Source organism: Tyto alba, unplaced genomic scaffold (genome assembly GCF_018691265.1).
Source record: "Tyto alba isolate M040663 unplaced genomic scaffold, T.alba_DEE_v4.0 Super-Scaffold_13, whole genome shotgun sequence".
NCBI classification, from domain to species: domain Eukaryota; kingdom Metazoa; phylum Chordata; class Aves; order Strigiformes; family Tytonidae; genus Tyto; species Tyto alba.
Window position 1 is genome coordinate 12253547 of NW_024881275.1, and position 27264 is coordinate 12280810.

The 27264-nt window shown below is 40.3% G+C and overlaps 1 protein-coding gene across 1 annotated transcript in view; it reads right to left on the minus strand.

Moving 5' to 3' along the window:
• Positions 1–27264, minus strand: part of SVEP1 (sushi, von Willebrand factor type A, EGF and pentraxin domain containing 1) — a 129882-nt gene that overhangs the window by 46724 nt on the left and 55894 nt on the right. The window contains exons 8-28 of the mRNA XM_033001540.2: positions 26573–26691; positions 25003–25132; positions 24233–24340; positions 23852–23983; positions 22284–22478; positions 21110–21231; positions 17608–17716; positions 15500–15688; positions 14941–15174; positions 14264–14425; positions 13365–13526; positions 12304–12465; positions 11617–11711; positions 9272–9368; positions 8401–8514; positions 7460–7573; positions 6359–6560; positions 5174–5331; positions 3771–3972; positions 2976–3151; positions 1544–1668 (exon numbers count right to left, since the gene is read on the minus strand). Coding sequence (XP_032857431.2) covers positions 1544–1668; positions 2976–3151; positions 3771–3972; positions 5174–5331; positions 6359–6560; positions 7460–7573; positions 8401–8514; positions 9272–9368; positions 11617–11711; positions 12304–12465; positions 13365–13526; positions 14264–14425; positions 14941–15174; positions 15500–15688; positions 17608–17716; positions 21110–21231; positions 22284–22478; positions 23852–23983; positions 24233–24340; positions 25003–25132; positions 26573–26691 — 3107 coding nt within the window. The remainder of the gene's footprint in view (positions 1–1543; positions 1669–2975; positions 3152–3770; positions 3973–5173; positions 5332–6358; positions 6561–7459; positions 7574–8400; positions 8515–9271; positions 9369–11616; positions 11712–12303; positions 12466–13364; positions 13527–14263; positions 14426–14940; positions 15175–15499; positions 15689–17607; positions 17717–21109; positions 21232–22283; positions 22479–23851; positions 23984–24232; positions 24341–25002; positions 25133–26572; positions 26692–27264) is intronic.

The window sequence follows — 27264 nt, forward strand, 5'->3', positions numbered from 1 at the left end:
TTTTTCTCTTCATTTTATTATTTATTTAAAAAAAATCTTATTATTATTTGGATCATGGATAACAAACAGTGATAAATCACCAAATAGTGGTAAAACCTTAAAAAAACACCACGAGAAGAGCAAAACCTTTTAACCCAAAGACCCTTCCGTCAAGAAATGCCCCTAACCTTGAACATTAGTCTTTGCTGTTCAAGTGTTACCAACTGTTTCATCATTTCTGACCTTCAGGATTGAATTACTAATGACCAGGAAGTGGTGATGGAGCACACTGTCACTGGGTTTGCAGATGGTATCAAACTGGGAGGTCCAGTCAGTATGCTTAAGGACAGAGCTGCACCCATAGGGATCTTTACGGTCTGGAGGAATGGGCCAACACAGACCTCAGGAAATTCCACAGGAACAAATGGAGAGGAAAAATCTCTCAACAATACAGGTTGGGGAAAGCCTGAAGAGGGAGCAGCTCTGTGGTAGAGGACCATGGAAGGTCTCTCTGGCAGGCAGTGAGCTGAGTATCCGCCAGCTGTGCACCGTGGCAATAAATGAGGAACAACAGCATCCTTGGCTGTGTGAATAGGATCACAACCAGAAAACCAAGGAAGGGATTATTCCCTCCTCTCAGTGCTTATTAGACCACATCTGGAGTACTGCATTCCATTTGGGGCTCCTCAGTACAACAAAAACATTGACAAGTTGGAGCAAGTTCAGGGGAGGACATCAAAAAGGTGATGGGCTGGAGCATTTGCCCTGTGAGGAGAGGCTGTGGGACCAAGGCTGGTTCAGTCTAGAGCAGAGAGAGCTTTGACGACACCTAACAGCAGCCCCTGGTACCTATGCAGAGGTAATGAAGCACAAAGTCAGGCTCTTCACAGCAGTGTATGGTGGGACACAGAAGCAGTAGTCATAAAAGGAAGTGGGAGGTCCCAACGAGATATAAAGAAAAAAAATTAACTCTGAGGATAAGTGAGCACTGAAGCTTGTCTCCCAGAGATGTTGAGGGATCACTGTCCTTGTAGACATCTTTTGATCCACACTAATTTTTTAACTCTGTGAAAGCTTAGTGCCGAACCTTTATTTTTGGTACCTGAATACTCAGTCATGCTGCCCATTCAGACTTTTTCTAGGATTATACAGATCAGATTTTTCACAGTGTCTAATGCATTGACAGAAATTCTGATGCGTCTCCTCTGAAGTTTTACTGGTGCCTTCACACAGCAGAATGAGGGAAATGTAACCTTAGCTCGTTCCATTGGGTTTTCTCCCTCTTCTAACAGGACTGCTGGGTTTTGTGTATGCCTTCCTTTCTCTTTCAAAGCTACATAAACAGAAAGGCTTATTCAAAATAGAAGGTGACTCAGTGTTAATTCTAGCACACCTAATTTTGTTTAAAGTTACTTCTACTTATTAAAGCTACTCTAAGCTTATTACCCTCAGTCAGAGCTTCATCTGGTGCCCACTGACTTCTGTGGGAACAGAGGTCTAACCAATATGCTAACTTGGAACGCCTCTTCAAATGTTCATCGTATGCTCAGAGCCCTGTGCTTACCTCCTGTGAAGACAGGACATAGTCCCAAATGTTGAGCTGGCTGATGGAGCCCACAAAAGATTCAGCTGGGTTGAATCCTTCTCCTTTCTGATCTTGCTCTTGACCCAGTACAAGTGCACCACCACCTAAACTCAGGGAGAATTAGAACAGAAATAGGAAACAAAGCCTTACAGCAGGGATTCCCATAGGAAGATTAAAAACTAAGCAAAACAAAACTTTTGCTACCCTGTGTCACTGAAATTTTGTAGTGCAGGAGGCCGTCCACCTGCAACAAATTCTCTCAGCAAAATTCTGGGAAGCCTTATGCTAGACTGAGGTAAGTGAGAGTAACAAGTTGGAAGTGACTCTCAAATACACATTAATGCTAAACTCATGCTAATGAGAGCAGAAACTTTACACAGTTGCTTAAGGAATGGTATTGGCTCTGGGAGACCAGTTCTAGCTCAGTACTTGAAGCGTATGAGAGAGCAATGCAAAATGCAGTTTTGAGCAGGTGGGGCATATTTTACAGTACTAGCTTGCGCTTCCTGCTTTAAACAAAAGCTTAGAAAGTTAGAGAGAACAAATTTGATTCCAAACCCTAAGAAACATCCTGGTGATTAGCCAGTCAACGTTCTGACATGCCATACAAGTTAAATTTCCTCTCCTTGACCAGCAGCACGGATAATGTGGACATGCATTTTGTATGTCACAGGGTGTGTGGGCCTGGGAAAAAAGTAATGGAGACTGCACACTTCCTTAGGTCTTGCCTCTGGAGATAACTCCATTGTAATTGGGAAAGACAGAGGCAAGCATAAGGTACACAGACTAAAATGCTTCACTGTTTTATTTTTTAATATGGATAGTCTTTTGAAATTCTATCTAAATTCAGATGGTGGTAGTAAGAAAACACTATTAAAACCAAATCTCTTTGCAGCACTCTAATGCTGAAGGTATTTCTTTTCATGTCTTCTGATATTACTGGAAAGACTGCCAATCACAGGAAACAATGAAATAGCAAACCCCACCTTGTTAGGGAAAAATGCAAACATAACTTTACAAAGATGTCTGAAAGTATCAGGAGAAGGCTAAGTCAATCAACTCTGAGCACACATTTGTAAGGGAAATACCAGTTAAGTTTGTTGTGTGAGAAACCTATTCTCACAAAACTGTTCCAAAATCAGCTCAATACAGGCTCCTTTGTAGACTGAACTCTGTCACCCCCAAAACATGTTACCTACTAGTTTACCCCAGAAATGTGCACTTTGTCTTCAGCGGGGCTGAGGGAACTGTCGTCATGAACAAAACCAGCAAACATGAGCCCTGCATAAATGTTGAAAATGTGAAAACATACTAAAAACACCAAAATAAACATTTCCTTGTAGGCACAGCAAATTCTGCAATAAAAACAGAATGAAGGCAACAGATCTGGTGTAATATAAATAAAGCATACCAGGGATTTTTGATCCAACAGAGAGCCCACTGCCTCCATCAGACAGTTTTCCATCGATGTACACTTTCCATGCCCCATCTGTGCATGTCCATGTGACTGCAATGTGATGCCAATTACCATCGTTCACTGAAGGACAGTCTGTGATCCTCTCTTTGCCATTTACATACAGAACCCAGCTGCATGGAAGGAAGATGGATACTCAGTTGCATGCAGCAACCTTAAAAGCAAGAACTGTCTGACATAAGTCAAAGAAATGTTATTTGCCAAATGAGGTAACCGTGTCTACATCATACAAGAAATCTCTTTTGAAAGATCATCATACAAGCAACCTCTCTCTCTGAGAACTTGGAAGTTAGGGTTATCACATGCAAAGCATGGTGAAATAAGATTTTGTACCAAAACAGGAAGACTCAAGTCATGCCTGCATAGTGGATTCTTAGACTTGCCCCTTGGGTCCATCCCTGCTTTTGGAGTCACAACACAAGTACTGTGAGTGCTGAGCTCCATTTTATTCAGTCATTGTCTCAATGTGTCATTCAAATATGCTGTAAACGTAGTCCAGACAAAAAACATCCCGCTTTCACTGTTTTCTTGACATTACTCTTCCATTTGGCAAAAACTGAAGGATTCAAAGCAAGGAGAAAAACACAACAAAGAGACAACTCCAGCTATGGAGTTTGGATGCAGATTTTTCTACACTAAAGCAGGCAAAGCTGATATTCAGACTTCTGGTCTACACTTTCCTTATGAACTCAAGACATCTGTAAGCTATGGAAAAGCAGAACTGTGATTTACCCATTGTAATCAGTCAGAAGAAATGCATTATCACTTCCATTCTCCACTGCGTAAGAAATGGGAGTCCCATAGTTTGTGGTGTCAGTGGATTTCATCCAGAATGTACAGGTGATGTCACCAAGAGATGGGAAAACACCATCAAGCATGACATATCCATAGATACCAGAGACTTCAAAATCAAGATTGAAACCAGAGGACTGTTCTGCAACAAAGACAGAGTTTTCAGAGCTACATTCCTGAAAATCCAGAAAGAGAATCAAATGGAATCTAAGCAAATGCAATAAAATGGAATACAACCCATCTACAAAAATTATTCACTTTAAAATGATCAGAGGTAGAATGAATGCATAGCAGTCCAGCATCAGCCCACATACAGAGCTCTTCAAGGCTAGAAAACACACAGGGTTTGAAGACAAACAACTGGAAAAGCTGATTATCTAACAAACAATGACCATGAACCTTGCTTTTCAGTCCTCTGTCAGTGAAATGCCATCTCCACCTGCCATCCAATAGCCCCAAAAGGTGTGATCAGCTGGTTCCATTTTATTTGCAAGAGAGAAGATTAAAAAAAAAAAACAACCCCACAAGATTTTCTCTGCTCTGAACTTACTGAAACACACTGCACTGGTATGGAACAGCACTTCTGTGCTGATCTTCAATGCAGAGTGACATGCTTTACAAGGATACCACATGTAAATGTATCAAGTGGAGCTCTTCTGCAAGTTGGGTCTTATTAAATGCTGACACAGGATGGCAGGTCTAGAAGACCTGTATGTACTCTACTGTCTCTATAAAATCAACATGGGTTCTTCAGCTTCTGTTTAAAGATTCACCAGCTACTAATATAACACTTTAAAATTTTCATGGAGTGGCTAAAAGACAAATGGATTTAAGCCTCATGATTGTGTGGCCTAACACCAGCATCATCAAGGTAGTTGCACTAGGTGTGATCCATCTTGCCTGACCATGGGGAACTTGATGCCCTTTTTCCCATACAGAATTTGATGCCTTTAGGACCTCTATAGCCGAGGCTACCATGAACTAATCTCTAACCCTGTGATGCAAAGCCCTACATGAAATACAAGAAATAGAAAGAACTAAGTAATTCAGATACACAAAGCAAATACAAATTAAAATTCATAGACCTACTAGGTATTAAAAAGATATAACTGTGCCTTAGAAAAGAGAAATTAATATAAATATGACATAGCACACATGTCGTTTTTTGTCTGCATCTATACTTATTAACACTGCAGTCACACAGGCTCCACTCAGCCTCTCAGAGTCCCACCACCCTAGCTGCTTTCTGGGGAAACTGTATGAAATCAGCCCAGTCAGTGCAAATCTTGCCCAGAGACAGAAAGGTGTCAAGCCACCATTTTCTGACACTTGGTCCTGTGTACCTGTTTCACACCTGCTGCCTGTAAAGCCAGGAGGACATTTACAAACGTATGAGTTCAAGGCATCCACACAGGTGGCTTGGTTTAAGCAGGGACTGGAATCACATTCATTGATGTTCACTTCACAGTTTAGTCCTGTGTACCCTGTCACACACAGACACCTATGGAAGAAAAGAGAAGCACACTTCAAAGGTGGCTGCTGTCACAACAAAGAATCCTGGCCATGGGGCCGGATCCACCAATGGGAATGACATATACTGAGAAAAAACAACCAACCAACAACAGAATAGATATGACAGGATTAATGGAGTTTTATTTAGGTTGTTCCTTTAAGTATGCTTGTATTCTATTAGCTGCATAGTATTTCTTCCTTATAGGGATAATACATTACTTAAGCACGGTGCCTGCATTTCTTCATATGAAATTGGGAGAGGTAATCATTGCATTCCTGTGAGTGAGTGAAGCATGCCTTCTAGGTGACAGGATTATAGATGAGAGGTACTTGACTTTTCAGGGGGATATGCTTACATAAAAGGAAAACCAAGGCAGCAGAAAGGCACCAAAACCTCTGGTACTTAGAAAACTATGGTGTTTGAAAGGCATCAAAAATTCTGGGGCCTTGGGGAGGAAAAGAGTTATTAAACCCAGACAGTAATAGCTGATTCATCTCTCTATCTCTACAGTGATCTAGTATATGTCACTGCTATCAGTATTTGTAACTTCTGATCTGAATTCAGATACCCTAAAGTATAAAAATAAGTGATTGGAAGATTCCATCAGTGCTTGTGTTTTAATCCCTATATTCTCAATATGTACCACTATTCCTGTCTTCCAGGCTATAGAAACATAATATTATCAGGTACATAACTGGTCATCACCTATTCTTCTAGTGGAAAGCAAGAGAGGCCCTTGAAGCTTGGGAAAGTGGATTTCTTTTGGAAAATCAGTATTAAAATCATGCCTACACTTCCAACTCTGCATATTTTCTTTGCTGTCTACTTTAGAATTTTTTAAGAGTGAGGACACTATGATTTATTTTCTTGCCTTTTAAAATCTCCTTTAGGGTCCATGAGGGGAGCATGTATATTGGATCAGGCTGCCAAATGCCTTGCTGAAATCTAAGAAGGCTGAAGCACCACAACATATCTGACTTTCCAAATCATATGACATTAATCATCTGGTTTTCACCTGAAGCTGTTGATACCATCTCTGCATGTAGCTCCATTCCTACAGGGTCTGCTGAGACATTCATCGATGTTTCTTTCACACAAGACACCAGTAAAACCTGGGAGGCACTTGCAGAAGAAAGTGCCAACTTGATCTTCACAAATAGCTCTATTAAGACATGGGTTTGAAAGGCATTCATTGACCTCCATTTCACAGTGAGCACCTGAGAAGAAAAGAAAAAAGTCACAGCTCCATTTTTAATTAACCTAAGAAAGATTACTAACCCATCTCTGTTTTTTAAGGATTGTTGCTGATCTTCTGGGAAATAGCAAACACTGGGTAGACATGCAGGTTTGGGATTTACTCCATTAACTGAGGTTAAGTGGTCACAGAAGAATTAGAGGAAGGTCCTTGTGGATGCAGAAATTAACACTCAGCAAACTGTGGGGAATTTAAATGGGCATTGCCCATCATGCAAGTAATTTGGGCTGAATTAGGAAGTCACCCCTGAGAAACTACTCTAAGCAACTAATGAAAAGCTGCTACAAAAGACATTTAGCTGGAGCCTTAACTCTTAAGGAGAACTGTGAAAGCCAGCAACACGATTCTGGTATTTCTGCTGTGAAAGAGGTCCTGTGTTACAAGCACTGAATAATGAAGAAATTGCATGTGATTTTATAGTGAAGTTTTTTGGCAACATCATAATCACCAGATATGCCTCACTGGTATAGAAATCTATGGAAGCAGTAGGAAGCTGACTATGGGGATGGGGAGAAGTTTTAGTATAGACCATCTTGTCTGCTGTTACAATTTTTTCTTTTTAAAATAAAACTAAAAATAACAATTTTCACCTGTGTGAATGTCCCTATTATTTCCTCAACATTACACAGTAAGTTCATGGCAAAATTAGCAACAGAAGACTGATCACTTAATAAATCCTTCTGAAGCCATGCTTACACTACAGGGATTCTGAGAGATTAGATGGACCTAAGGAATCTAGTACAACCATAACAACATATATGTAATATATAGCAATGAGATTGAAATACTTTGGATGGGGTTAGGAAGACACCTTTTTTGGTCAGAAAGGGTGAAGGCTGACTTCAACAGAAAAAGGTGTACCTGTGAATCCTTTTGCACAAGTGCAGCGGTAACCATTCTTGCCATCAACACAGTGGGCTCCATTCAAACACGGACTGGAACTACATTCATTTATGTCTTCCTCACACAAGAGACCTTCAAACAGCAAGGGTTACAAGACATAGTCAAGGTCTGCATGCTGCAGTGACTCAGAACAGCACCATACTGCCTGCCTAACAGAAGGTTACTGAGATCAGGTGATAAAATTCCATGTTTGATTCCACAGCTGCAAACACCTACAGAGATCATCTGTGTTAATTAGATGCTAGGATGCAAAGTCCATGGTTTGTCTTTAAGTTTAAAAAAATCCAGCAAGTGTTGCTGTTGATAAATGTATAGCCATAAACATGAAAAACGAGGGAGACCATTTCTGGTGGAAAACAAAAGGCCTTTTTTTTAATCACACAAAATTATCTCCTCAACAGTTTATTTCAATATTTAGAAATTAGGTGCTGTTTTGGAAAAGTACTCAAGCATGCCATTTTCCCTACAGATTTTAATACCTTCAACATGCATGTAGGTGAGAGGTAAAAACACTGAGAAAAAAGAAAAAGCCCACTCACTCATAGGGCTTCAGTGAAGAAACTGCATAAATGCTTTGTCTAGTCAGACCATATTCAGTCTCACAAGCATTTTCCTTGTATTTACTAATTCTCTAAACTTAATTCCTTTTTTTTTTCAGATCAGAAATGGCACAACACAGCAGCATACATGCACACACATGCACACAGACTGTCCTCGAATGCTCATTCTTTCATTTCAAAACTTATTCACATACAGTAGAACCTTACTCTAACTTGTGGATTAGACTGCTTTCTTGTTATACATGGATGTGGAATTATACAGCCCTTGTGTTTTGTGTTATCTACTTGGCACAGAAACAATGACTGTCTGAAGAGGAGCTATGAAGTGAAACAAATTACCTGCATAGCCTGGTTGACAATGGCAAATAAAGGTCCCAATGCCATCTTTACACATTCCATTGTTGTGACAAGGAGATGATTTACACTCATCAACTTCCATTTCACATTTCAATCCTAGAATGCAAAATAAAGGACTGAGAACAGGGAGACAAAATTTAATAATGTTTCAGAAACAGAGAAGTCATGAGTCCTGGCTTCAGCTGGGACAGTTTTTTATTCTTATTATTAGCTAGCATAGTGCTGTGTTTTGGATTCATTATGGGATTTGGTATGAGAAGAATGCTGATGACATAGGAAAACATGATTGATTAATTGAATACATTACCAGACATTTATTAACTTTTCATTAGATAGTGTTTTAACACAGACCTGAGACAAAATGTTATTAGAAATGTATAATGCACATCAGGCAACAGACTGATCAGTTCCAGATAGTGGCACTTAATATATATCACAAGTAACAGAGATCACTTCTTCATAATAGCTGAATATTAACTCATCGGTTTGCTTTGAAGCAACTGGGAAGCTAACATTGGAGAGAAGTATGGGCAGGTCTAGTGAAATTAGCTGTTTAGAGTGCAAATTTCCAGCTTTTGCTAATCATAAATATTGCCAAGTGATACGATTTTCAAATCCAGTAACTCCACTAAAAGTAATCCCATGCAAAATCCTTTTCTGCTAAACACAACATAATTCAGCAAAAACATGAGGAACTATTTATTTTCTTAATACTTATGATTGGTAAAACTGTGATGGATATTCCAATTAGTTAGGCTATACTCTTGCACTGAAATGTTTTGCTTCTTTATGGTTGCTCATGTTAAGGGTGTGGAGACATGTTAGCTCCTGAACCTGCTTCTCCAATTTTTACCTGTATATCCAAGTGGGCATATGCAAATATATCCACTTCCTAATTGTTTGCATGTCCCATTGTTGTGGCAAGGCTCCAGGAAACACTCATGAAAGACCTGCCAGAAGCAAGAATAATACAATTACAGTGAAGGTGGAAATATGGTGCAACAAAACATTCTAATTTTAAACTGCACACCCTACAGTTACTTTGGAAAGCTGGGAAAAAAAAGTCACCGGCATTAACTTCTAGCTTTTCCTGTCTCCTCAGCACACCAACCACTCTTTTTTCTAGAGAAAAATAGCAGGAATCTGAATTATTATTTTAAAATTATCTTTTACTGAGCAAAATGTGATCATCACAGTTGTCCCCTTAGAACTTTCTCAGCTATGATTCACAAGTGACCTTTTATATTACGCTATCTTTCATATGACAGTTCTCCACTTTGCATCCTTTTAAAATGGCTAATCACTTTCTGCTACTGGTCATCAGGTGAGCTAGTGGAGAACTTCACTGTGTTCACTGTGTGGCATTTTTTCTAATGTAGCTGTCCTGGGTTGAGTGAGTGGTGGGGTTTTTTTGGTGGCAGGGGAGGGGGCTATAGGGACATCCCCCTGTGAGAAGCTTCTGGAAGCTCCCCCAGCTCCAAGTCAGCTCCACCTCTGCACCAAAACTGAGCCCATCAGCTGCGCCTCTGCAATCACGTATTTAAGAAGGGACGTGGTGACGGGCAGGGGAACTTGTGAGGAGGAGTTGCTGCAGCTGCATGAACACCAAGGTCAGTGGAGGAACGGAGGAAGAAAGGAGGGGGGAGGTGTGCCGGAGCAGAGACCACCCTGTATCCTGTGGTGAGACGGCAGGGCGGCCGCCCCTGCTACCCATGGAGACTTACGGTGGAGCAGACATTGATTTATGGCCTGGGAGAGGCTTCACACAGATGATCAAGGTTCTGTGCCCAAAGAAGGCCGCGGTCTTGTGGGAAAAGGTAGCCCCGCTGCTATAATTCAGTGCTGGGAGGATTGCAGCATGCGGGGGAGTCCCACGCCGGAGCAGCTCGGGAAGGGCTGCAGCCGTGGGAGGGAATCCAGTCGGAGGAAGTTAGTGACCCATGACGGAGCAGTGTGGGGAACGCTGCGGCCCATGGGAGGGACTCATGTCGGAGAAAGTTTGTGGAGGACTGTCTCCTGTGAGAGGGGGACCACGATGGAGCAGGGGGAAAGAAGTTCCAGAAGCTCCCCCACTTCCCATGATGGAAGAAGCGGCAGCACTGACTGCACCCCCCATTCCCTGCCCCTGCACCACTGGGGGGAGGATGTAGAGATATCGGGAGCAGAGCTGAGCCTGGGAAGAAGGGAGGGGTGGGGGGAAGGTGTTCTCAAGATGTGGCAATGCTTCTCACTGTCCTACTCTCTTAAGCGTTGTTAGTGTTTATAATAAATCTGTGTTCTTTTTTTCCTTCCCCTAATGAGTCTGCCTTTTGCCCATGGTTTTGCTGTGATTTGCCCCTCCCTGTTCTATCTTGAATCCCAGCCTGGCTTATTTTTTCTTCTAATTGCTGGTAGGGAAGGGAGCAATGAGCGGCTGTGTGGTGCTCAGTTACCCTCTGAGCTCAAACCATGACAAGCAAACCTCAATTCAGCGAAGCCCTTCAGTAAATGGTGAACAAAAACCATAGATCAGTTTGTCACCTGTCCATATGCTATGTAATGGTTCAGGCCAAATTTATCATGAGTCAACTTTGCTCCTGTTTACACAGTATCCTTACTTTAGATTCAGACAAAGCAGTCTTGTCAGTTACAGACCTGGGGGGAGATGGTGTGGGTAAGGAGGCATCACTGTTAAACATCATCACTAGAGTACTTTCACATGAGGAATTGCCAGTATTTCAAAGGGGGTACTCACAGCAGAAGGGAGCTCTGCTTGCCTCCTCTCAAGTGTATCTATGTTGCAGTAAGTAAAATAAGATTTTACAACTGGGACTTAGATGCCTGGTAGCATTTTCTGGAACTCAGCATATGGAAGACATCAGATGACTGAGTGTGGTCAATCTACTTTTTATAGATTGGCTGAACCTCCTCCATGGAGTTTACATTTCTTTTATAAGTGTGGTAAGTATTTCATACATCAGATGAAGGCTTCAAGTCCAGAATTTAAGATTGCCAATAGCTGATGCAGCCTCCTTTGTTCAGCAAAAGTGGTTCTATGATTACAAAGAGTTTGAGTGTTCCCATCATGACCACCACTCTCAGGAACCATAGTCAGCATAACAATTACATTTTAAAAGGCCTTAGTAATTTACTGCTGCGTAAGGCACTCTTTCTTTCATTTGAAAAATGAAAAAATTTGAAAATATATCCTGTCCTTGCCTGACTGCTGACTTTGTACTGCTTGCTGATATTTTCTGGAGAGGCTGGTACCATCATTACACTTTCCTCAGCTGCTGAAAAAGTAGAGCCAAAACCTAGAGAGAAGATATGAAAGTGCTGTAAATAACACTGTATGGCCTGGTCTCTCTTCTATGAGAGCATAATAATTGCATGTTAGTAATGCATCTAAAGATATGCTGAAATAAGTGAATTTGTGATAATAAAAAGCAAACTTTACAGTAACCACATTGACTTTATATATATTTTACACAAATATGTATTGGTAAGCACGTACATTTCTAAAACATGTGTATGTGTACATATAAAATATATTTTATGTGTATTTATACACACATATACGTGCATATACATATGTGTATATACCTATAACTTTTCATAGTGTGTGTATATAGTATACATATACAATGTGTGTGTGTATACATATATATATAGACTCTGTATATGTATACTCTGTTATTGAGCCTTGGTATGTATTACACAGTCACTCCTTTTACATAACACAAAGGCAACACCAGTAGGCAAAAACAGCTGTGAACTTCACTGGTTGAAATGGAAGGTCTACATTTGTTAGGAGAGTAAGTGGGATGTTTTCTGTTAAGACCGCTGTTGGCTGTCCTCTAGAAGTTCCCTTAATTCACTTTCTCCAGTAGAGATATTTTGGCTTACTTGAACAATCTGTGATGGATCTGGCACCAGTGACTGTTGTTGTTCCATAAAAGGGACAAGACAAGCAGTAGGACTTCCCTGGGTCTGGTTGATAGTAGTCTCTGGGGCAAGGGTAGCAAGGCATCAAACCTGTACGAGAGAACTCCCCTGCAAGACATGGTACTGCAAGAACAAAAGGACATTTTTTTTGTGGTAACTTGCATCCCCACACTACCTTTCTCCACCTCTTTCTGATCATTTTATCTCCTCCCTTCATAGTCCCTCCTTACTCTTGAAAGAATAGGGTGAAACCTGCCAGGAATTCACAAGTCTAGGAGATGCTTATTTAAATTGTGCTGTTAGGTGGCACGTGGTTCTCAAAGGACTACAGAAATATCTGGAAAGTATTTCTATCTATTCCTTTTGCTGCTCTGGGGGCAACTTTCATATGCAACTTCCCTTCCCTCTTCTCACTCACACCTGGTTTGTGTTTTTGGTTTTTTTTTCTTTTTTTTTTTTTTTTTTTTTTTTGTTTGGTTTTGTTATTTTTTTTGTATTTTTTTTTTTTCTTCAAGAAGGAGTAAGGACAAAAGCCAAGTCTTTTTTATATCATTAAACACTGCAGATTATTTCCCACAGGAATCCTTCTGGCAAAGATTCCCAAAGACAGCTGAGGACAATTTATTGAAAAAATTTATGGAACAAACTGTTAAAATTCAGTATTTTTGCACAGAAGATGTGGAAGCCATTTCAGAGACAACAGTGACATACATCCTGTCATTCCCCTTCTCTATTGTAAGGAAAAAGGTTTTATTTTCATGTAGGTGTACATTTTATATCTCATTTTATTCATGTTTAGGTAAGAATCCATCTTGGAAATCAGGAGGAGATAATTTGAAATAATCAGGGTATCAGGAAATGACCTATAATTTTGCTGGGAAATGCTGCTTGGTTCACGCTTAACCAGAAGCGGAAGTCAGTCTCAGATAGATGAACTGGATTACATTATCTGGTGTTTAAATAACATCTAGACGTTTTTAGAATTTCATTAAAAAAAATTCATAGCCCCTTTTGTTACAAACCTCCACAAGCTGAGGCATTCACTGCGCCTCTTTTTACCGTTGATGTATTTTCCGGGCAAGAGATGCAATTCCTGGATCCAGATGCTGGTTGATATGTGCCAAGTGGACATGTTTCACAGGTCTCAAGACCGTTAGGTGAATACGTTCCCTGCTTGCACTGAGCTGTAGGGCAGAAGAATTAATAAAGATTAGGCAATGCTCAACAGGAAACATGGCTCCTGACCTCTGAAAATAATGCTGAAATCACAATACATGCCACAGGGACTTTTATTTCTAGAGTTTACTCTACTCTGAAGGACTTAATGGGTACAAAGGGCGAAAAAAAAGGAACTGTGGTAAGTTACTGCTAGTGCATTTGTGAATTATTAACCAATTAATCTCTTCCAATCAGCTTCACAGATGCCTTATTGCAACTCAGTTACTCAGCAAACATTCAACAAAATTAACAAGACAATAAACAAGATATAAAACTAGCAACATTGTTTTTAAAGTAAGCCACAAAGAGACAGTGGTGCTGAGGTGCTCATTGCTGCAACACTGAAGTGTAGGATCCAGAAATTTTACCTTTGATCGTGGTAGGATGGAGAGGGGCTGGAAAGGACAAGAATGGCATTATTTTAAACATATTAGTCCCCACAAAATGGGCTCACAGTCTCACAAAATGAAGACAGAAATGAAACAATGCTTCAAAGGCCAGCTCTTAAAACATCTGCCCAGGCATCCTGCGTGCCACAACAGTGGTGAAAACCTGGATTTTTCTCTTTACATATGCATCAAGGGGCAGATAGGACTGCTCCTCATTTCACAGGCTAATCTTCTTACAATACCCCCACCATGGGGACCAAAAGGATGCTACCAAGCATTCAGAAGTGGCTGTCTGAAGAAGACAAAGCTCTCACCTTTGCATTCAGAGATGCTCCTAGAGTGTAAATACTCAGTATAGCTACCAGATGGACAACTTTTGCATTCCAGCTGCCCTTCCTCATCTTGGTAGGATCCAGTCCAGCAGCTTTCACAGGTATGATGCTCCAGGGAGTAATAGGTACCCAAAGGGCAGTTGACTGTAACATTGGAAATGTAAGGTTCCCCTCAGAGTGCACAATCAGACATACTTGTCTTGCCTCTGGAGTTCCCATCCAGTCAAACCCTGTTTATGTAAAATGTGATTCTGTTCCTCAGCAAATGCACTATCTCTCTGAAACACTGCAAAGATCTCACTATGCCCAGGAAATGGAATCCAATTCCCCATCCTAGCTACACATCACCCACAAGACTAACAGGGTTAAAAGACTGCATACCAAGCACTGTTTTCCTGTGTATCACCAAGCATGGACATGACTGATTTCCCCATGGGATTGGAATCTTGGGTACAAAAGCATCGTTTTTCCACAGGCCTTGGTTAGTAACATAAACATGCTCTGGAAGTCAAACTGTGCAAAGGATTTTTGCAGTTTATTGTTCTGGGAGACCACAAGCACTGGACTGTGTCAAACCATTACCCTCTGCAAACATCCTCTAAAACCTTGCTTTTCAAGAGGATTCTAAATACATGTAAGGAACAAGTCATCTGGCTTACCACACATTCTCCCCCTCAGCACAGAACCAGGCCTGCAGAAAAGAAAGGCCTTCTCGGTCTCCAGTGAGTTGCTGTCAGCTACAATAAGTTCAGATGCAAACTGAAAGGAATACATGGGTTCCTTATTAAGAGTCCGATTCAGCCTGTTTGTGATCGTCTCCAGAGTTTTAAGGAGCCGTCGCTGGTTTTCCAGTTCTAATGTATCATTCCTTTCATCAGGCAGTGGCACGCTAGCTGGGATATAAACAGAAAACACAAGAAGTACAGAGATTTTACAGTCAGCACTTCCAGTGTACTCTGGTGTATATCAAGAGTGCAACACTCAAGCTTGTCAGTGGAAAACAGGTCATGTGCACAGTGCTCTCCATGAACACGAGGCTGTGATCTTTCCCCCAAGCAGAAAGTCTGTGATGAAATAGGGATATGAATGTCTCCAGAAAACTGTCATCTGCATTTCCAGCAGGCTTTCTGAACTGAAGGCTAAATTTTACTGAATGTATCAGAAACACATTTTTAAAAATACGGAATGGGAGAAGGGTGATATTTTGGCTTCTCTCACCTGTGATGTTAAATATTAACTTGATTTTGTGGTCAGTCATTGGAACATTCAGCTTATGCCTTTTGACTCGAGCAGGTGCTGCCTTTACAGAGGCAGAGAGATGCTTGGATAAGTCTTCTTCTTGTGCTGCATCAACAAAATCATCATAGGAATAATCCAGCTGGTTTGCTGCCCCCCAGCCAGCAGGTCCTGCAAGGCATTAAGAAAGAACAAAAAGAGAAGCAACATCATGTGGAAAATAAGTGCCTGTACTTATTTCTAAAATACATGCTCATTCGAATGGGATCTATTTGAAGATCCAGATGATGCATGCTGGATTTACCTCTGCACAAGTGTCTATTGTACTGGCATTTTAACTGAAGAAAAAGGAAGAACCATTCTCACTCCTAGCCAATATCCCAGAGATTCTTAATCTTATAGAGTTAGCCAAAGCTCTAAAGAAATACTGCTATAAAAGTTAGAGGCTGCAATTCTTTCTCCTCTCCTGTCTTGAATAGATTCTCACCTGCCAGCAACATCTTCTTAAACAATTCCATATTGCTCTTTCTTCCTCCTTCTGCTCAATTACAGACAGCATGGCCTATACCACATCTCCACTGCATCTTCTTCTCACAACTCCTGAATAGTTCTACCGCCCTCTGCCCTCTCAGAAAATGCTGGCAGCATCACCTTGTGTGTCTATTCCTCCCCAGACAGGTATTTCCTGTTACAAATAGCAAGTCAAATTCACCCCCTGTATAACATCTTTCACCTATAACATGCTTCCAACCAGAAACAATTAAACAATTGTTTCTGTATGTAATCTACCTTTTCATAATGACTGCATCTAGAGGTGCATGGTCCATTTCACTGATCCAGCTCTTTCTTTAAAAACATGAAGGTAGAAAAAAATTCTGCCAGTTACCTTCTAGCAGTCACCCAGATTATGCTTAATTTACAGTGGAAACTAAGACAAATTAACTCCACATCTTTGCGGTTAATATTGTGTGAATATTCCACAACTAGTTTTCTAAACTGCTATCTCTTATGACCTGAGGAGAGTTCTCCTGCCTTCTCAGTGTAGAATCATAAGAAACTTCAGAAAAACAGCAACAAGGTTATTCTGGTAAGAGGTTGACATGAACCAGAAGAGAATAGGACCCTATATCCCACGTCCTCAACAGTTTCCTCCAGCCTTTACCAAGTAGCTCCAGCTGTCATCAATATTCATCCTTACCTTGACAAAAACTGCAAACTGAACACACAGCCCCTCAGTGCCTGATTACAAACAAATGTGCTCTCAAACTCAGTGAAACATGTCTAGATGGTGAGAATAAGCAGGAAGCTCTACCAAATAACTCCACTGTAAAACTGTAAAAGAGCCACAATCTTATGACAGAGTACATATTCGGATGTCGTTCTGCAAAATTCCTCCTGCCAAGATTGGTAATGTAAGCTATTCGGTTTTAGCCTTTCTGATCTGAGCAGAACAACAGCAGGACAAGATGGACACTAACATGTTTGAAAATGGACTGAAAGTGACAACTTACTCGGCATAAAGCAAAGTGGGAGCAATCACTGGGACTGTCACAGCTTTCACTCTGGTATAGCTACAGTCATCCTGCAAAATCTGCCCTTGCTTAGAGGAAGTAATTTCACAGCTAATGGGCAAACTTAAGCTTGTATAATTTTACACAGAGGGTTCTGTGCTGATCCGAGCCAGCATCAAGGATGCTCCTCATTTTTGTAACAATCTCCAGAACCATCTATTGTACCTTTTCAGTATTTTGGTTTGAAACTGTATGTTCTTTAGAAGTTGCTTTCTTCCAGGCTAACCAAGCAGGTTTGTAGGACTGTGTGCGTGTGTGTGTGCGCACTTTTTTTTCTCTCCCCATCATGAGGCACCTCAGTAAACATTTCCTCTACACTATATAGGAAACAGTATCAAAACCAGGCAGCAAACAGTTCAATAATATTTTTATAAAACCTATTACTTAATTACTTACTATTTTAAGAAATCTATAGTTAGTAAAAAAAAATATTTCACACAATGCTGTGTACTTCAGAAGAACTGGAATTATGCCATGTTAAACCTGGATGGCTAAAGAATCTATGCAACTGATAATTACCAATGGCAAATCCATTTTCATAATCGTAATTATATTCCAAGCAATGCTTCTGTGTCTGATCTTCCAGTCTGCAGTCAATATCATCAACATCATTACAGAATGATGGGACCTTCCAAGACAAAGAAGAATGAATAACATTAAAAAAAACCCCACATATTCCACTATTCTGATTTATAAAAACTTCTAGTCACAATGTAAAGCACTGGTCCTGCCAGTGACACCAGATTTCCCCTTTCATGTCTCTTATAACCCTGGCAAGTGCCTGCTGAAAGAAGTATGTTCTATTGATTCAGCTGGAAAATAAAATGGCAACTTGTAGGCATACAAGCTCTTTGTTATAGAAGAACTTTTTTATAGGAGAAGATGTACACTCTGTTAACCACTCTTCCATGTGAAATCCCAAAATACAGAAATAAGTTCAGGCTTGATTCTTTCTGTTGAAGACGATAGGAGAGCTCAGGCATTTGAAAACATCTGTGGTTGTTCCAGCAATGTAACTTGAAATTGTCAGGTTTACAACAATGCTGTCACTTTGCTTCTAGCTTTCAAACCTTACTTCTTCATATCCATCTCTCCCTACCCATGGAAAGGGACTCATGCATTCCACCAAGAGACCTCAGAGGACATGGAAAATCATCTGAGGACAGAAACCACAGAAGAGAAAACTTAACAGAAACCTTCCTGATATTGTCAATTTCTTCTCTCCACAAAAGCAGTGGAGATTACATAAGAATAGATGAATGTATGGTTCTTGATAAAATCTCTATTTCTTGCTTTTTCCAGAAAGGTATCAAGCAAGTTGGGCTCAAGGTTGTGTTTTGGCATTGCTATGGTTCTTCCACATCGATTTTCATGGTAAAGATGGTTCCTGCTGACTCCTCCCTCCTTTTCAGATCTCTGCTAGAATTTCAAATTATTGGGAATAGGAATATACATATTCAAAACAGCCTTTTTAACTTTTTCCCAGATTGTTGCATTTTTATGTAATTGCTTGGTCAGGTCACTAAGCATTTTTTGCCTATTGTCTCTTGCTTGCCAATAGCAATAGTCTAAGCACTGCAACCTGGTAGTAGCTGGCTCTTAGGAGAAAGGAACAGAAATAAAAACAGCTAAGATTTCTCTACTGGAAGAGAACAAACCTGAAGCGAGGTAAAAGAGCAACAGATTTTTAGGTCCAAGAGTCAGAGATTGCCTGAAGTCTTGTTATGGAAGTTTTCAGCCATCTGACAAGGGCTACTGACATATATTCCAAAGTTGCAGGAGGTCTCCATCAGTTATATGTACTAATAATGCTTTCTAGTTAGCAGAGAAGCTTTCAGCATATGGGCCCTGTCCTGCAAAAAATCTGTAAATGTCCAGTGTTCTATTCTGTGTCCTGAGGGAACTGACGGATGAGGTGGCTAAGCAACTATCCATCATATATGAGAAACTGTGGCAGTGCAGTGAAGTTCCTTTTGACTGGAAAAGGGGAAAGATACCCCCCATTTTTAAAAAGGGAAAAAAAACCTGGGGAACTACTGGCCAGTCAGTCTCACCTCTGTGTTGGGCAATATAATGGAGTGGATCCTCCTGGAAACTGTGCTGGGGCACATGGAAAATAAGGAGGTGACAGCCAACATGGCTTCACTAAGGGCAAACTGTGCCTGACAAATTTGTTGGCCTTCTACAACGGGATTACAGCTTTGATGTCATCTACTTGGACTTATGCAAAGCACTTGACACTGTCCTGCACAACACCCTTGACTCTAAATGGGAGAGACATGGATTTGATGGATGAACCACTCAGTGGATAAGGAATTGACTGGATGGTCACACTCCAAGAGTTGTGGTCAAAAGCTCAATGTCCAGGTGGAGACCAGTGATGAGTGGTGTTGCTCAGGGGTTGGTGTTGGGACTGGTGCTGTTTAACATCTTTGCTGGTGACATGGACAGTGGGATTGAGTGCACCCTCAGCAAGTTTGCCAACGACACCGAGCTGTGTGGTACGATGATATGCTCAAAGGGAGGGATGCCATCCAGAGAGACCTGGACAGGCTGCAGAGGTGGGCCTGTGTAAACTTCATGGAGTTCAACAAGGCCAAGTGCAGGGCCCTGTACATGGGTTGAGGCAATCCCAAGCACAAATCCAGGCTGGGCAAGGAGTGGGTTGAGAGCAGCCCTGCAGAGAAGGACTTGGGGGTACTAATGGATGGAAAACTGACTGTGAGTCAGCAATGTGCGCTCGCAGTCCAGAAGGCCAACCATGTCCTGGGCTGCACCAAGAGAAGTGTGGCCAGCAGGGCCAGGGAGGGGATTCTCCCCCTCTACTCTGCTCTCATGAGACCCCACCTGTAGTATTGTGTTCAGCTTTGGGGCCCCAACACAAGAAGGACATGGTCCTGTTGTAGTGGGTCCAGAGGAGGCCATGAAGATGATCAGGGGGCTGGAGCACCTCCCTGTGAGGACAGGCTGAGAGAGTTGGGGTCATTCAGCCTGGAGAAGAGAAGGCTCCAGGGAGACCTTAGAGCAGCCTTCCAGTGCTTAAAGGGAACTACAGGAAATATGGGGAGGGACTCTTCATCAGGGGGTGTAGTAACAGGATGAGGGGTAACAGTTTTAAGTTGAAAGAGGGTAGATCAAGATTAGATGTAAGGAAGAAGTTCTTCCCTGAGCGGGTGGTGAGGCACTGGCACAGGGTGCCCAGAGAAGCTGTGGCTGCCCCCTCCCTGGAAGAGTTTAAGGCCAGGTTGGATGGGACTAGTGGAAAGAGTCCCTGCCCATGGCAGGGGAGGTTGGGACTAGATGATCTTTAAGGTCCCTTCCAACCCAAACTGTTATATGATTCTAATGCTGTCACACTCGGCCTGGACATCCACTCATGAGAACATACCTCAAAGTGCTGCTGCTTCTGCTCTGAAGCTGAGGACAGATCCATGGATGAAGAGGGGAGATTGTGACATTGAAGTGGAAAGCAAGAGGTGCAATAGAGAAGGAACATGATACCCCTTCAAACTCAGTGCCATGCAGTTCTTAATGATGAGTGAGAACTCAAACTCAAGAAACCTGAGCAAATCATTTAAAACAGTACTATTGGATTGAAGTGCCTGGAGTTAGGCACCAAACGTGGAATTTATCTATTTGTATACATGGATATTAATTTATATTATAGAGATATATGTTATACATATTCTACATAAGATACATATATATAATAATCACATTCAACTTTCGAACTGCACAGGTTCTCTTTGGAAGCCTACTGAAAATCTATGAATGCCAGATTCCTAAGTTGCTTGGACACTTCTATAAATTCTGTCCTATCTAACTCTATATTGGAGACTGAACTGAATTACATTGTGAATCATCTTTATTTTTAAAGACTTGTCATCTTCTGAAAAAGCACACATTTTTTTTAGGGGTTTCTGTTTTATTTTCCTTGTACGAAATTAGTTAGCTGGGAAAAGTAACACTGAGGTACATTTTTTTAAAGGTATGTAAAAGGAACGAGTATTTACTAACCTACCATTTTACCAAGCGCACTCTGGAATGCATCAGTAAAGCTATTTAGAAGATTGCTGTCATCACATTGTGTTGCTTTGTAGAGCATCTCAAAGGATTTGAATCCATGGTTTGCAAAACGATTTACTGAAAAATGTTGGAGAAATAAACTTTTACTGGTCAGTGCAAGAGTTCCAGAGCTAAAAGCAAGATCATTCAGTCTAAAACTGGAATACACGAAACTAAAAAGCATTGTCTTTAAATCAGCAACCTAAATTCCCCATGTTGTATACATGAAAATGGATCACTTGTACCTCAGCTTATACAGTTGAATATAACCCTCTGGCAGGCATCAAATTTATTGGTAAAACTAACAGACTTTTTAAAAATGTCTGTTTTATATACTTCAGCATTTTCTTAATGGAAGAAACCTGCAAGCTGTCAACTAAAGATGTACTTACTTTCCTCTGAGAGAAAAGCAATAAATACTAGAAGTTCTATTACTAATGCTGCTAGGCTAATATGAAAAATTCTCATCCAGATTTTAAGCAAATCAAAGTTCCTAATTGTCCAAGTTACATCTTTTGAATTGATAGATCTCTCATTTCCTCATAGCTGAAACACTGCTCTCATTTGCTGAAACCAAGAATTCCACTCTGATGGAAGTGGATGCAACACGGTGTCAAGACTGGCTTCATATGCAGCTCTATTACATTTACTGTTAGTGTCACCATAGCTGGGAAATTCCATAGCTGAAGTTTTGTGTGTGTCCATCTCAAAGAAAATACATAAGCGCTTCTGATTGGTGATAATTAGATGTGCAAGTACAACATGCACTGTGAATTTGGATCAGTAAGTTGAAAATACTGCTGAAATTCCTTTGAAAAGACAGTGTTTGTAAACAGTTTCAAATAGCAATTCAAAATAATGACAGACTTTGTCTACTTTGCCATCTTTGCTATTTTGTGATTTCCAGGATTCAAATTCACTATTTTTGTGTTTTAGACAGCTTCTGAAGTAACACATTTAGGGACTTCCAGGCATTCTTTCACAATATTATAACAATGTGAAGGCAGAGGACAGAGAAGATTTGTCATCATCAAACAGAAGTAAAAATTTCTGAAATATTTTAATTTACTTCCTCATTAAACATAGTGTTGGATGAGTTGCAGATTCATTTTAGTAACAGTAAGACTTACAAGAGCAGCCAGGCCACTCTGGAGAATAAGGTGGCTTCCAGATACCATCCTCATATGTACAATAATAATTTTCACTTGATCCTTCTGAAAAGCTATAACCCTCTGCACAGTGCAATGTGCAATTAACTCCCACTTCATCTGATGTGCATGTAAAATCACCATTCACAGGCTCAAAGGAGATTTCACAGGGAGAACCTATGAAAAATGCAGAGATTTATATATTGATGAGTGTGGTGAAGTAAGCAAGCACACAGGAAAACAGCGCTGATAGCATTTCCAAAATTACTTAGTATCAACCTGATCTTGCCTCTGTTGAAGTCTGTGGACATAGTATTTGTTACTTCCATAAAGGCAGGATCAGGCTACTGTTAAATTATTCTCAAACTCTGCCACTGGAATTTGAAATCCAGAAACATGAAGACTTTAAAAATTTTAATTTGTGATACACATGAGAAATTAAAAGACCCTCAGAAGTGCAAGACCAAAACCCTTCTGTACTTCTTCTGCAAAGGTACATGCTCAAGCACATACTTACTAAAATAATACAAAACATTAATCTAAATTTTTACATGAACTTTCATACAATGTGTTATAGGAAACTATATTGCATATTGAATTCTGAAACTAAATTTTATCCATTTTTCACTACTGCAACAACACATGGACTTGTCAGAATCATCTTAGGAGGGACTGACTGTAAGACTTCAGCTATGATTTATTTTACAGGCCAACTGTGAAGGAGATTGTGAACATATGAAAACATCAGGTCACAAACACTGAATCAAAAAAGTTGGAAGTGGTGCAGAACTCAAAATAATGCCAATTCTAAGCACTGGCCTGTTCTTGCTAATATTTGCAGCAAATCAGAAATCAGCACATCCATTCGCAACTTAACTTTTCTAACAGCTGTACCAAAAATTCCAGTCTGTGTGATTTTAAATTCTCTCTTCACTAACAGATTTTTTAATACAGATGTCCAACTGAGACATAAGCACTAGAGAGCAGAGATGAAGTAGAATTTTCATCCTTAATACTTTATCTGCCAAATTATTGTCTGGCCTTTAAGGAAGAGAGCGAACTGTGGGGAAAAGGTGTCCATGCAATAAACACAAATGCACTAGTATATGTATAGGTACAGACAGCTTTTAAAATCTAAAGAGCATGCTAGTATCTGCTACAATATTTGTAGGTGATTACAGAAACACTTCCATAAAGTTTTCCTTTTTAACTACAGATTTGCAGTAAGACTTCAGTAATACCTATTAATTAATTTCACATGGTATCTGTCACTGAGAAGAAAATGGATTACTTTAAGTTTTACTGTTTAATGAATCATAACTTCAGTGCTTCTACACCTAGTCTGCATTTACAGGACCAAATTCACTGCTGTGCTGCTTCAGTCTTAGACAATGTTTTCATTGGTACTAACAAATATCCTGACTGCCTTCAAGTTAGTCCAATATAAAATGGGAATAACTAAAAGAGAAAGTGGAGCAGCACTGCATCCTTTATTGTATTCAGTTAAAACAATGCAATGCACTCTTGACCAGAAGATTAAGACAACAAACCTTTGATGACAATGTGGATCTCACATGTCCTATTGTTGCCAGAGGGATCCACAGCTGTGTATTGAACTGTTGTCTCTCCTTTGGGAAAGAGATCTCCAGGTGCATGGCTCCTAGTGATGGTCAGTGGACCACCTAGAAGAGTTAAAAGACAAACTAAACCATCAGTAAGTAGAATAGGATTACTCACACACAACCTTGACAAATGGAGAAGGAAATGGAAGCATGTCTTCCAAAATATAATTTAAAAATAAATTATAAAAGAAAAACTTAAGTAAGTAAAAAAACCCTCAAAAAATCCCGAACTGCAAGGGATCAAGGATGAACAGGTTGGAGTTCCCTCATCTTCCACTGTTGTATGCGTTTTGGGGTGCACTATCTCACCTGAATTGTCTGAAAATTGTGGTTCTTCCCATGTTGCTGGGTACACATTCTCTACTGCTTGCATGGGTGGTGGAGATCTGCATCTGTCAATTACAGGAGGTTCTGCATCTGCAGAGTTTGAAGAGATGGCATGACATTAGTTTACCGAACTGCCACCACACTCAAATGAAATCTATAATCAGAAGTCAGGTAAGCAGCAGTTTTAAGTTCACATTGGAAGATACAACAATGTTAGGTGCACACTTGTAAGCTGCTGAAACTGGCAGATGCTGAGGGAATGGACAGAACTGATTATTTTCCTGGACACATAGTTTCTGCATATTGTTTGCTTTCTACATTGAAAACCTTGTTTAATAGGACTGCTAAATAACACAACTGTCTGACAGAAACACTTGAACAATGATTTGCATTATCAATGTGTGGGAACTTTGGAAATTTTGTTGGGAGTCTTTCAAGAAGAAAGAAAAATATATGTATGATGAAGGCAATAAATGACAACACAATAAAGCATTTAATCTACCAGTGCGAGGAGAAATCTTGGCATTCAGAATGAAGTACAGAAAAAAGCACAATCCAAACTGAACATCTGGAAGCAATGACTGCACACTATGCAAACTGTGAATCAAGATCAGCAAAGCGTTTATGGAGATGATACTACTGCTGGGCTTATACCTGAACACATAAAGGCCACAGTGACTCAGTTTCTTTCTGAACACAATTAGGTTTCAACCATGACAGACTCTTTCTCAGTGATTTTTACCAGCACTTACCAATAACCTTGACACTGAATGTACACCTTGCTTCATTGCCCGACTTATCAACCGCTGTGTAAGTTATGGCAACTTCGCCAATTGGGAGAAGAAACGGTGGTATGAAAGCTGGGGTAACGTGAACTGAGACCTTTTATAGGAAAATACTCATTATTTAAAAAAAGAAGGCTGGTTAGTGATCACAACACTTGCATTTCAAGAAATGGCCACAAAATAGTATCCTTCAGTGTCAAGCCTACTTAACGCTACTTCTTAATGCAAATAGCCTCTTCAAGTAATGAAGGCGGACTTTGTAACAGCTCTGCTTCTCAAGACTGCCTTCTTTATAGCCACAGGGATTTACTCAGTCATGATTTGGACCCTGACCTGCTCACGTTTACAGCATTGTGCATTAAGAAAACTCAAGACTGACTCTTGTTTGCCTCATTGCACTGAACACACACTATGCCAGCTCAGAACCTACTTCATCTGCAGTTCAGCTCTTCAGCTGCAAGGGCAGCAGACCTGGGAGATGGGTGGAGTACAGCTGAGAGCTGAAGTACTTACATATTCAGTTTTATTCTACATACGTTTATGAGTTAATAGCCCCCAGATGCTTCAAAATATTCTTGCACAGCAAAGGAACTCTACATTTGGAGTAAATGACACATGCTGTCTATGACTCTTTCATATGGATTAAAACTGTCTTAAGGAACTTCTCTTTAAAAGAACTGGTTTCATGTGAACACAGCAGTTTGTATGACAACCGTGGCATTGACAAACCAGATACAACTAAAAGCTAAGGCACTTGGTTTCTGCAGTTCAGTGAATGACTGTGTCAACAAAGCTACAGTACCTGACCATGACTGTTACAGAAAAAACGTGTGAACTCAAACCTCTTTTACTGGGATAGCTCACAGTTTCCAAGAGCACAAATCTCTTGTGTTTGCAGCAAATCAAAAGCACACACAGTCACTGTTCCTCTGCTGACTCATGATAAAGCATTCAGTTGCTGTAACTTGATCATGTCTGAGCCTGTAGGGAATGCTACTCTTTATGAAACAGCTCTGAGGCAAGCTTTCCTTGCAAGTCCATTTCCAGACCTCTGATACCCATAGTAGCCAAAGGCCCATATCTGAACCTTGTATCGGATACGAAAATGAGATTTTTCTTTCTCACTTTGGAAGCTGAAATGAGTTTTTGCTTACCACAGTGTGTTCTTGTTAGCCTTTTAGTCTAATGAACTGTTTTGCTTCCTTCTGAGAAGAGTTTATTAAACTTCTTTACATTCTAAGAGCTCATTTTTAATGCAGCTGTCTTCATCTTATAAACAATGGTACATTCTTTCTTTTGACCACATAAATTAACCATATGAGATTTCATGCATTTAAACACCATGCACACTGTCCTGTGACTGCATAACCCTAACCGAGTCAGAAAATGCTGAATTCTCAAGATACAAACTTTTAAGCACATTTGGCTTCTACTCCTGCTTATCAGAAGAAAAAAATTCTAGCGGATCCTAAAGTTAATTCGAAATACCTAGCTATAGAAAGACTGCCTCCAGCCAAATGTACAGATTTTAACTTGCCTCATCTCCAGAGTTATCCTGAGCCGTTGGTACCTGCCAGCTGATATTGGCAGAGTGATGATGTTCCAGAGTCTCAGTCTCAATATCTTCTGGACAGCGGATTCGAGGAGCTTCAATATCTGATCCAGAAAAAGACAAACTAGTTTTATATGTGGGATTATAGAAATAAAACCTCTGAAATGGTTAGACTGCAACTTGTAATGACCACTGTTTTTTGTGCTGGAATATGCATGCACATATTCTTGCAAACTTCCTGTCTTTGACCCTTTTTAATTCTTGTCTACAGTACATACTGTAGACACATACATATGTGTTTACACACATAAACAGTAAATTCTCCTGGGGAATGGACTATTTTTTGCTGTATTTTGTACATCACTAAGCACAATGAGTCTCTGGCTTCTACATGCAACCATAAACCAAGGAGTAAATAAGACAGAATTAATTTGTTTCTCTTATTATTCATCTATTCATTACACACATATACTTATTAAGAAGGAATGGTTTCTCTATCCTTTCACCACCCACACATGACACATACAGATGAAAACACTTGTTTCTGATAATCAGTAGCTTAAAAAAAAAGTACTTGTGACATATGTACTACGAACAAGACAGTAGTGACTCTCAAATTCCCTGGAGCATGGTGTGGTACTGACATGAAAGCAACAATGGCAAGATTTCTGGCACCG